Below are 11762 nucleotides of genomic sequence, written 5' to 3' on the forward strand. Positions count from 1 at the left end.
TTTTAAAGAAATTTAATTTCAATATAAATTAATTAAAATAGACTTTAATTTGATATAAATTTCAATAAATCCACTAAAATATATTTTTTTAGAATTTTAATTTTATGACATGAAGTAGCTAATAATAAATATTTTAATTTAAAAGAAAACACATTTTAAAAATAAAAATATTTATTTTACAAAATTTATAATTATGAAATAAAAAAATTTTAAAATTTATTTACCGTATTTTGTTATGTTATCTAACGCCCCTTCTTACTTGTTGTGGATGGATCATGGGTTTTAGAACCCACTAGACCCGCCCGGACATAATATCTTCTACGAAGTTGACCCGGTGTCAGATTCGGACCCGAAACGCGAGATTTGTGTACGGCCATTCCGACTGAATACTAAATCAACCCATCAACGCACGTTTTCTCCAAATGGGCATCTGCCAAAAATCTCAGAACCCAATTTTGGATGTTCATCTGGAATTTCAAGAAATCCTCACAAGATTGAGGTTTTGTTAAATTCTTATGTAACTTCATATCTCACAAATGGATACAAATCAAGATAGTCCTCACATAAGGGCGCAGCTTGAAGATGAAGGATCAGTTTTGAACTCAAATCTCTTCTTGGAACATGTCGGAGAAGTCTCTCTCACTCTTAATTCTGATGGCTTGTCCTGGAAATTGCTGGAGTCCTTACATAATGTAAGATTTGATTATGTGTTACACTATGATTGTTTGTTTGTTTATTTATTCATTTATTTTTGTTGGTTCATTCTACTGGTTTTGACATAGATTGTAGTTATTAGGCTAATTGGGCAAATGGGTGGTAGAAAAAATTTCAAAATTGTATCCCGGTTGAAGTATTCTGATCTTTGTCGATTGTTTTTTGGTCTGTTGCATAGATTATAACATAGTTTTGTGGCTGTGAGATTGATCAACCCAATGGGTTTTTCTAAATTGTTCATCTTTATGTTTTGTGATTACAACGTATCACCATTTCTTGATTCTTTTGTTGGAGAAATCTCTCATAATTGTGTGAAATCTCAATTACAATCAAGTGGCTTCTGTAAACTTAAATCCGGTTACTCTGGCTGTCTTGATGCAATCCACACGTAGCAGACATATCTATTATATGATATGAGAAGTGTGGGATAAACTGATGGTTTACTTTTGGACTTCTTGAGTTGGGATCTGTGAATTTAAGTTGAGGCATTAAGTTTTTCATGGTTATCATTGAAATACATGTAGGCTGGCTCAGTGGTTGATTCTTGGACTTCTTTTTGAGTGGGGTTCAGGAAATTCAAGCTGAAACATGAAGTTCCTTATAGAAAATATTAAAATTTTGACCCAAAAAATAAAAAAATGGAGGCTGGATTGAAATCTTGCTGAGCTGGATTCCATATGGTTAAGTATACATACAGAGCTGCACAGAATTGGTGAAAGTGTCATGCTTAAATGTAGTTGATAAATTCTAGTTATGCATTTGGTTTTCATTTCTTTACAAAACCGATCCATAGCCTGGAGAAGATGAGGATTAGGAACCCAACAACCAATGGCAAACTGTGAGCTAAATCATTATGAAGTAGCTGCTGCTCAAGGAGTTATGTGGTCCAGGTTTTACCTGCTGCAAAGGCGAGTGGGGGACAAAAAGGACCCGTGTCAGTGTAGCATCTAAAGAAATGTTTTATGTTATTAAACATAACTATGACACCAGATTCATTATAGTGACAAAACAGGCTTCCTGCCACCTCACAAAGGGGGTTCTGTTTGATCTTCTGCAATGGGGTCTCAATACTTCTTTCTATAAGAATTAATGAAAATGAATAGGATCAAACATATCAAAGGTACTGTTGTCTTATTTTCCTTTTACTTAATAACTAGTTAAGCAAGTGGTTCCAACTAGCATCTAGACTGTAAAAGAATCATCTGACACTGGATCCTTTTTTCTTTCTGGTGAAGGTATTGGTTTCTTTTTCCTGGCTTCTACTACTTGATAGGCGTTTATTTTTCTCAAAAGCATTTCATGCATTTCTATTTAAGACATGTTTCAGACCATTTGCTGTGGTTGGTCCAATGGTTTAACTTTTAACGTTTAAGATCTTTTTATATGTGCTAGGAGAAGGATGGATTATCTTGTTTGGGCATAAAATTCATTTCGAAAAGTGAAACGGAGATCAAATTTTCTGATGTGTATGCTGTTGAGTTCATTAACTGGGGTTTGATTCATGAATCAGTTCTTTCAAATGCTGGAGGATGTCTGATACGTCATGAATCTGAGGTTATTGTATTTCTTGTTCTTAGTGACCTGGTTATGAACTTTATTCCTTATTAGGTCATATGTGATTATATTTAAAGTGAGATACATCATCTTTACTGATGCAGATGTACCGTTTCACAGTGCATGGTGTCCAAAGATCAAAAACTAGACCTTCTCTTTTGGTTTTGGCTGTGTACACCTTTGGTCACAAGGATTTGCAGACGTGTCATATGTGGGTGAATCGAATCAATGCTTTACTGAAGATGGAAACTGGGAGACCTAAGAGCCTTCTTGTGTGTTCTAACATTTGTTAAATATTTTAATTTTTTGGCCTTATTGTTTTCTTTCTTGGTTGGTTTATACAATGAACCTAAAGTAGTGGCTAATTTTTCCTCAGAATTGCTTGACTAGGTTTTTGTTCACCCATTGAGTGGGAAAGGAAATGGCTGTAGAACTTGGCAAACTGTGGCTCCTATATTTTCACATGCTAAAGTGAAAACAAAGGTGAATTCCCTAGTACATTGGTCATGACTCTGTTATTACACATGAGTGAAGTCTAAACATATAGTTCAATGGGAAGCATTTCATGGATTTAGTTATGTTGGGATGCATTTGCATTTGGCATATGTCCTGCATTGGGGTGACTATTGATTGTTTCTGAGCTTGAGATGCTGATATGTTTCCTGTTTCAGAATCCAGAAACAAAGATATCTATTATCAATTTTTTTTTCTCATTTATTCTGTATGTGGGACTGGACACGGTTCCTTTATTTTGTGTAAACATGTTCACTACTAGAGAGAGCCAGGGTTATGTGTTTCTGGAGATTAAAGGCAGTTTTGACCCAAAGTTAGGATGCCCAAAAATGTAACCATGTTTACATTATATTCATTTACTTATTGTCAGAAAATTATGAATTTTTATATTTCCTGTTTTAATTTTCATTTTTCTTGTCATAGAAATTAAGATTACACCACTCCCAACTTAAAAGAGGCATGAAATAGTTGTTTCACTTTTAGTTTTCCTGGTCCTCCTTTTACAGCTGGTTACAACTCCTGCAGGTGATAGTGACACAGAGGGCAGGACATGCATTTGATGTGATGGCCTCTATTTCAAATGAGGAACTTAATTCACATGATGGGGTCATAGTGGTGGTGAGTCATGAGATTCTTTAGCATGCTTTTTGTTTTCTTCTCTTCTTTCTTTCCATACTTCTTATTTCTATAAAGCATATGTTGCTCTGTTGAGATCACTGAAGCCTGGTAAGCAAGTTTATGAAAAAGCATTAAGATCCTATGCAGCATCAGAACTTATTCACATTTTAAGATTGTTATTTCTTACTTTGTAATTTGTTGCTTAGGAATTTGAAAGAAGAATTATGCTGTCTGTTCAACTTGGTTACCTAGTTTTATTCACCAATGATCTTTTTGTGGAGTAGTCTTGGTGTTCTGTTGTTGTCTAATGCTTTTTACTGTCTCATTTTTGGGAGGGAACTTTCATTCCATATCACTATTTTTATATCTCTTTTCATTTGCAGTGTATTCTTTGTCTGCAATAGAAAACTGATAAAGGTACTAACTTCTAAATAAAAATACTCACTGCTTCACATTTTTAGGAAGACACCCTGTTTTGGTCATTTGCACTCTCTTTAGCCAAAGAAACAAAAATTTCAAGGTGATCCTATATGTACCCACAAAGTCTCTCGGTGCACCCATTTGCCTTATTTATTTATTTTATTAAAAAAATTGAGCAGCTGAATTTATGAAATATCCTCTTCTTCAACCTCAAACCCTAACCTCCTTTTTCTCCTTTCTCATCCCCTTCTCCACCATTTTTGTCATTTTCCTCGCCTTCTATTCCTTCATATCCCCCCTTCAATTTAAGCCCCATCCACAATTTAAAAAAACAAAAATAAAAAAAGAAAGAAAGAAGTGCAGTGCAGCCATGGAGCTGCTGCAAGATGCCCACCATACACACACTGCTCCTATCTCTGTCTTATTTTTTTTATTTTTATCTATTTTTTTCTTTTTTTATCTTTTAAAATTGAAGATGAGGATAAGGTTTGGGGTTGGGTGGGAGGTTGAAGATGACGACATTTTCATTATTTCACATGGTCAGTTTTGTTAAAATTAAGAAAAAGAATGGGGATGTGGAGAAATTTTATGGATGCATATACAATCACCCAACTTCAATCACAATACTTAATTTTCCAAAAATGACAAAAACATCCTTAAAGGATAACAGTCATTTTGTTTCCCTGATAGAGGGGTGGTTTTGGTAGGTGTGGAGTGTTCAAAAAGGCTGCACTTTTAAAAAAATTTCAGGGAAAAAAAAGGCTAATGTTTGGATGGGAAAAAAGGAAGAACTTTCATTATTTTCTTTTCCTTTTCCTCATTGAAATCCAAAGAATGCCAAGATGTTTTTGTTATATGGTAGCAGCACGGTTGGAAACATGAAATCTGGGTATAAAATTAAGCCACTCAGAAGTTCTTCCTTTATGATGAAAAATTTATTGATAGCATTTGAAAATTAAATGCAAATTCTTTTTAAATTGTTAGAAAAGTAAAGGAAGACCAAACTAAGTCCAAAACCTATTTATTTTACAAATATACCTTTTGAAACACTTAAAGTAGAACATACTAAGAGGTTTTAAACTTTGAACGTTGGGCTATGAACTGTTATTCTGTTTTTTTTTTTTAAGCCAAATTCCTTGGGATTTTATTGATCATACTCTCTTCTTTGCCTTGATTATGGAAGTTAATTTTGTTTTAAAAACTTGTTTTGCGATTAAAAACTACAGAGGTAAAATTTTTTTAGATACCTATCTATTTTGATGAAGCAAAATGGTAATTTGTTTTTATTTATTTATTTTTACCATGAGCTTTCTGATATCTATTAATTGCATAAAGAATACCATATAACATTTTGAATCAATTCAGTTAGATAATATGGAAAGTTCAGATATACATTTCATAGGTTTCTTTGGATTTGATTAATTAATACATATTTCAAAAAAAGATTTTCAAATTTTTGCAACAAAATTCAGTTGTTTATTTATTTATTTTTATCAGAAACAAACTAATTGATTAATTAAATTTTCAAGTACAAATGAAGGATGGGAAATCTTTCCAAAGTGTACAAAATTTGATCAAAAGAAGAATGAGAGAAAACTTCTCCGATAGAATTTAGAGGATAGCTTTATATCACAGGTGCACCACATGAAATTGTAAAGAAAAGCAACTCAACACTACTCAAGGGTGTAAAAAATCCCCTATAAAAGGAACCCATGCATTGTTCCTCTATTTGCTAAAAGACTGACAACATTATTAGTTGAAGAAGGAGACCTAGGAAAAGAACAGTCCAAGGTGCAATCAACATTCAAAATTTGGTGGAGCTATCCATCATAACTCCATGGCTCTCTCTGATTTAGTCACCTAAGAAATCAAAATAGCAGAATCCCCTTCCAGTTGTAGGTTAGAAAGGCTAAGAATCCCAGCCTATTGCAATCCTTCTAAAAGGGCCAACATCTCTACCTTGGTGGTTAAACCATCTCCTGCCAGTTTTGAAAAATCTTTAACCACCATAATGGCCTTTGATCACCCCTTCAATCCCCAATTGACCTGGATTACCAAAAGCACAATGGTCAAAATTTAACTTGCATGAGCCCAATAAAGGTGGAACCCAAATAAGGAGCAACTCCCTTTTTAACCCTTTCGACCTACATGCCAAGTTCAATCAAGCTGTAGAACATTTAGAGGGATGCCCTCAAAAGTTGTATTAGAGGCCTAGAAAGAGGAATAAAAATATATTAGGTCCCAGATTGCATATAAAGTCTCCGCTGTCTCAATAATTCTTGCATTTCTTTCCTACCAAACTATCTAGATAAATGTGAGACAAGTTATGTGCCAAAGTACTGTACCTCTAAAAATACTCCCAAACCCCACAAAAGAGATGGTCACTATGTCCGTTACACTTCTACAAAGAACATAGTTTAGCAGTCTAATTGACCTGTGCTCAAAAGTGGTAAATATTCTTGTATGTTGCACAGCGTGAATTGTTATTCCTTATAACGAATCCAGTAATTTTTTGTGGATAAATTTTTAAAGCAATTGGTTTCCAAACCTTACTTTTTGTACTCATCAAAAAGTGTAATTGAATTCAAGGCTTAAATTTTTGAGGGTACTAGTAAACTTTTCATTTCTACAAATTCAGTTTAGATTTGTAATTTAGTAGTAAAGCTTTCTATGGTTAGCTTTTGTTTTATCAACGCCCTTTTGTCTCTGTTTGCACAACCTGTTAGGTTTGTATCCTTGTGTACCTATACCTTTTGGTAAATTGATGTGATCATACACAGAATCTTGCAAGTAGAGAAGCTGTCAGAACCGCCAACTTTTATATGGTTGATACATTCTCAAGATTGAGAAGATGCAATATCCATTCAACTATTCCAGGAGCATTACAAATGTTTGATCTCAAGTAATAGGTTAGACAAACAAGAAACGACTTTCCTAAATTTTGGAAATACATCTATTGATATTTTTAAGTATGGGTTTTCACATTTCACAAACTCTAGTTTGTAGTTCATGTAGGTCAAGTTCTTTGTAGTTTGTCTTTCACATTGACCAGGAAGTTGGGGAACTTTATTTGTTCATTGGTTTGATGTCTTTAAAGTGCTTGGTCATTTGATAGTTCTTCGAACTCTCTTCTAAATTTCAGTATGCTAATTTCTAATTGATATTGTCATATATAATTCCTACACTGAAGATTTTGTAAATTAATGTGGTTCCAGGGTGGTGATGGTTTCTTTAACGAGATCCTCAACGGACTTCTCTCTTCAAGGCTTAAAGCTCCTTATCCACCAGCTCCTGCAGACTTTGTTCATTCTGTTGGGAGTAATGACAGTGTCCTGGTTCATGATCCAAATGAAACAGATGTTGAAACTTCCTGTGAAAATGAAGACCACTCTCCTCTTCTATCAAGTCCAAGAAGTAACCCTATTGAGTTATCAAATCTCAGTATGTACAATAATTAAATGTGAGGGTCTATGTTTGGTTTATAGTTGTAAAGGCGGTTATCTGATCTATCTGGAATTACAGGAACTGAAGAGGGATCTTGTGATAGAGGTTAGTTTATTCCATATCTTTATAAACAAGGTTGATTACACTCAATATTGGTCTAGAACACTAAACGTTTTCTCCACTTTAACAATCTTCTTGGTAGAATTAACTATATTCATCCTGGAGTCCTAACTCCTACTTTTTCTGTTGCTTTGACAACTCAACAGATCAAGATTCCAAGTTTTCCCTACCAAATGAACGCTTTAGATTTGGAATTATTCCTGCAGGTTCAACTGATGCCATTGTGATTTGGTATTTTCTTGATTTATCTTGTGCTTTGCTGTCTTGGCCATGGTTATAGTTTATTCACACAGTAATTTCCATAGTTCTAAGAGGTGTGCATCTACCTCATTTTCTTTGTGACTTATGCTTTTCAATGTAGAGCAACTCCTAGATCGTATTTCGATTAAGTCAATGAACCTAATCCCTAACAACTAATGTAAAGTGTACTTACACTATGGTAACAACAACCCTACGATCGTAACCTTTGATTACTTGTAATGCCTTATATTGGTAGCTACCCACACTAAAAGTACCAATGACTCTCATATGACTACTGAAAATATTAGAGTACTAATAGCAATCTATAAAAACTAAAACAAATCATGTGAAAACATGGCAGACAAGAGCATAAATTTGAAGATGAAATTCTTGTGACTTATGTGAATTAGTGTGTGCACTTCTCTTTGGTAAGCCTCTTGGATGCTCCTATATCCAATAACATAATCAATCTGTAAAAGGTTAACATATATTTATTAGTAAATATTTTATTAGGAAAAACAAAAATAAACCTGCTCGAGAATACTTGAGACACTAAACCTAGAACTACTCTCACAGTAAATTCAACTTGGTACTATTTTAACATCTTGAAACTGTAATTTTCTTTCACGGCTTTGTAAATTTCCTAGTTCAGAACCGCTTCAGAATTGAAATCAAATACCAAGAAGTTCAGTAGGTGATAGAAATTGTATCTGCCCAACAACAATGGTCATCCACTTATTACCTATGGGAACATTCTACCTGACGCCTCCTGAAACAGTATGTCATCCAAAGTAATGCCCCTACCCAAGTGATTAGAACTTGAAAAACCGAGTGTGGAACTTTTAGCTCTGAATTATGGATTAATTGAGTCAAGTGCTGATCCTCCAAACATGCCACACTCAGTTCTGACCTAAAACAGAAATGAAGCAGCACTGACCCCCAGGACACCTGTGAAATATGTATCTGGCTCCAAGGTGCCATGCAACAAGGCATGAAGCCCATGCAAAACAGTCACAAAGGACATATGTGTTGCAGAAATTAGCACCCAGGAGTTTGAACAAGAAGCTCAGATCATTAATTTTTTGAAGTAGTCCTTTTTAGGGATGGTTTCCTCCTCCCCCCCCCCCCCCCCCCCGAGGTTTTCTCAACCACATATACTTCTGATTTAAAAAATTATGCTCCCTTCCTTCTAGGTTTGGCATTGACCAAATGACCTCCCTCTACTGAAAAACCATTGTGCTGATGGATGGAAAATGATGACATCAGCAACAAAATTCCAAAAATACCTAAATCACTTTTTCTTTTTTCTTTCCTAGGAAACCATAATTCACCTTTTTTCTTCCTTAAACCCTAAACAAACTCTGACCCCTTAATCCGCCTCTATCCTCACAAAGGAATCATAATCCAATTCTTCTTCCTCAACTCTTCAAAATTAATCCTCAACTTATGGCTATTGTTTGTTTGTTTGTCCTTGTAGTGGTTGTTTTTATTTTATTTTATTTTTGTCTTTTCTTGCAGCCTAAGTCCTTTTTTCTTTTTTCTTTTCTTTTCTTTTTCTTTCTTTTAGGCCTTTGGTGTTGCAGATAGAGTCATTGTGTTCAACACAGCCATATTATGGTTCTTTTTTTTATTTTTTATTTTACATATATTTAATTATCCGTTTTGGGAAAGGGGCTATATGAGCATAGGTTTCTGGTCCGCATGGCACTATCCATGGCTGCAAGAGTATTTATTTCTTAGAAAGGGAGGGAAAGGAGAAGGGCAAGAAGAAAGGGATTATTAAGTTGTTGGTTTTTTTTTTTTTTTTTTTTTCGCAATTTGGAGATTTATGGTTCAATGAATTCAGGATTTAGGGTTTCAAAATCTGGAGAAGACAGAAAAGAATTGGGTTTTCAGTGAGGAAGAAAAAGGGCTTAAAATGCTGCAATTTGGTTTTCAAAGCTGAGAGATATTTGGTCTTTTCTCATTCACTGTTAATAGTTAGGGAACAAACTCTTGACAAAGAAAGCCAATAATATTTTAAAAATCACAGGAGGGATAGTTTAATTGTCAGAAACCTCAGGGCTCAAACACTACATTGTTGGCCTATTCTATTCCAATGGGAAAACCATAACTTATTTGATAGCCATGCCCCTAAGATTTTTGGCATTTGAAGGCCTGTCTGTTATTTATTTTTTATTTTTTGATCAGAAACAAGAGATGTTTATATTTATATTAATGAAAACATGAGGAGGATGAGGAGTCCTCCTCATGATTGCAAAGAAACTTGATCGTAATATGATTGACCTCCTCTACTATGCAAGGAGTCTATACAAAAGGTTTAGACTAGAAATGTTATTCCTCTCAAGGATCTCTAAATCCTTTTGATTTACACACTAAAAGCTAGTTGAGTTGGATAACACTAAGAGGAATGCCTTTAAAAGCCTTGGTGCTCAAGGCCCAAAAAGAGGAATATAAGTGAAGTAAATCCTACAACCCCCCTGTCGTTGTCCTCCCCTTATCCTTAAAAATTCTGACATTTCTCGCTCGCCACACAATCCAGGGCAATGTGCCACTAAAAAATTCTAAAATTTGAGGTCTTTTGTTCTTGGTACTTGATACTTGATAAGAGTCCCTTTCTACAAGTATATTAGGCTTTTCTTAGGATGATTCAAGGCCAAGAGATGTATAACGTAGGGCCCATGTTGATTAAATAGCATAGAGCTCTCCCCCATTTTAATGGACCATACATGATGTACTACAGATATTCTCTGGTTGACCATGGGTATGGATTGTTTTGTTTGACTCATGTTTTGGCATCAAAATAAGGAATTCAGTATATCAACTTTTCTTGCTGAGGGCATGACTAACAAATGTCTCTTGATCTCCTTTTATATGAATAATTTTTCAGTTCTATTGCCCTCTTATTTTAGGTGCCCAGAGCATAAGAAACTAAATGTATCCCCTTTTAGGGCTGGAAAATTCTTAAGTATTTCTCAGGGAATCAGCTCTGTCAAACACTGACTCTTTCTGTAAACTCAATTGGTCAATTTCTCTTGGTTCTCTATATATTTATATTGCATTTGCATGAGTGTTTTTTCTTTTCATTTTTATTTATTTATTTTATTTCAGTCTATTGGAGCATTTGTTTCATGTTCCCACTGTTTTAGACTATTTAAAGTTATTATTTTATATTCCATAAACAGTAAATAGATATGTTTCATGAATGTCAATGTTGATTTTTGATAAATTTTAACTATTCATCATATCTGATGCTGAAGTTGCAGACAATTTTTCATATCATCCTCTATATGATAATATTTTTGCTTCTTATGGTTTTGTATTAATGGGATTGCACTGGCTCTGTTTTGCAGTTCCACTGGAACTCGAGATCCTGTAACATCTGCATTGCACATTGTCCTTGGTAAAAGAGTGTGCCTTGATATAGCTCAAGTTGTGAGATGGAAAACAACTACTACATCAAAAGATGTACCTTGTGTACGCTATGCAGCTTCATTTGTCGGGTATTTCTCATTATTACAGCAGTTAGATATCTGTTGTTCAACCTTCTCTCTCTTTTTTTTTTTTTTTCCATGGCTTGGATGAGCTTGAACTATTCATCAGGCTGAATCCTTGACCTAGAGTATGTGATGAAAAACAACTTTTACTACCTGGCTTCTATTGCTGGGTATACCCAATTTTGGGGAAAATTATGTTAAAGTGTACTGTTTTGAAATTAATGAAAAAAAAAAAAAAAAGACTCCCAAGAGCAGAACTTTAGTTTTCATTAATTCTGATTGAAATAATCCCCATAACCCATTTGAAGACTTCTATTATGCAGGTTTTTTACATGTCTAAAATGTCCTCAAGTAAAAAAAGGGAAAATTTTATAACCTACTTTAGTTTTTATTAACTCTCCTAGAAATAATCCCCATTTGGAGAAATTTTAATGTGCAAAATCTCTGAAATAGCCTTAAATAAAAAAGAAAAATTTTTATAACCAATGGAACTTCTATCTCTTCACCACCATCTGAAGTTCGCTCAAACCCTTACTGCCTATTTCATCCTCAAATATTTATATTTTCTCATATTTTCTTCTTTTCTCCAATATATATTCTCAAAACCTTGTTATAGATGGATTAATCAAAAGAATTTTTTGG

The 11762-nt window shown here is 34.2% G+C and overlaps 1 protein-coding gene across 2 annotated transcripts; it reads left to right on the forward strand.

Moving 5' to 3' along the window:
- The first annotated feature begins 392 nt into the window (after positions 1 to 392).
- LOC117933054 (ceramide kinase-like) lies at positions 393 to 11471 on the forward strand. Of its 2 annotated transcripts, XM_034854413.1 has the most exons (9): positions 393 to 692; positions 2107 to 2268; positions 2373 to 2540; positions 2659 to 2751; positions 3307 to 3399; positions 7035 to 7260; positions 7342 to 7368; positions 7530 to 7614; positions 10977 to 11471. In XM_034854413.1, the coding sequence occupies exons 1-9, from the start codon at positions 537 to 539 to the stop codon at positions 11206 to 11208; spliced, it is 1242 nt and encodes a 413-aa protein (XP_034710304.1). In that variant the 5' UTR covers positions 393 to 536; the 3' UTR covers positions 11209 to 11471. The 2 variants fall into 2 exon arrangements, with proteins under 2 accessions (XP_034710304.1, XP_034710305.1); XM_034854414.1 differs by lacking the exon at positions 7530 to 7614 and having other exon boundaries at positions 394 to 692; positions 10977 to 11099.
- The last annotated feature ends 291 nt before the right edge of the window (positions 11472 to 11762 follow it).

The sequence above is a fragment of the Vitis riparia genome, chromosome 16 (genome assembly GCF_004353265.1).
Source record: "Vitis riparia cultivar Riparia Gloire de Montpellier isolate 1030 chromosome 16, EGFV_Vit.rip_1.0, whole genome shotgun sequence".
NCBI classification, from domain to species: domain Eukaryota; kingdom Viridiplantae; phylum Streptophyta; class Magnoliopsida; order Vitales; family Vitaceae; genus Vitis; species Vitis riparia.

Excerpts from the sequence above, each read along its gene's own strand:
- LOC117933054 (XM_034854413.1), top strand. The coding sequence starts at position 537 with ATGGATACAAATCAAGATAGTCCTCACATAAGGGCGCAGCTTGAAGAT. Across the intron at positions 2,269-2,372 it reads TGATACGTCATGAATCTGAG|ATGTACCGTTTCACAGTGCA; the intron begins GTTATTGTATTT and ends TTACTGATGCAG. Across the intron at positions 7,369-7,529 it reads AGAGGGATCTTGTGATAGAG|ATCAAGATTCCAAGTTTTCC; the intron begins GTTAGTTTATTC and ends ACAACTCAACAG.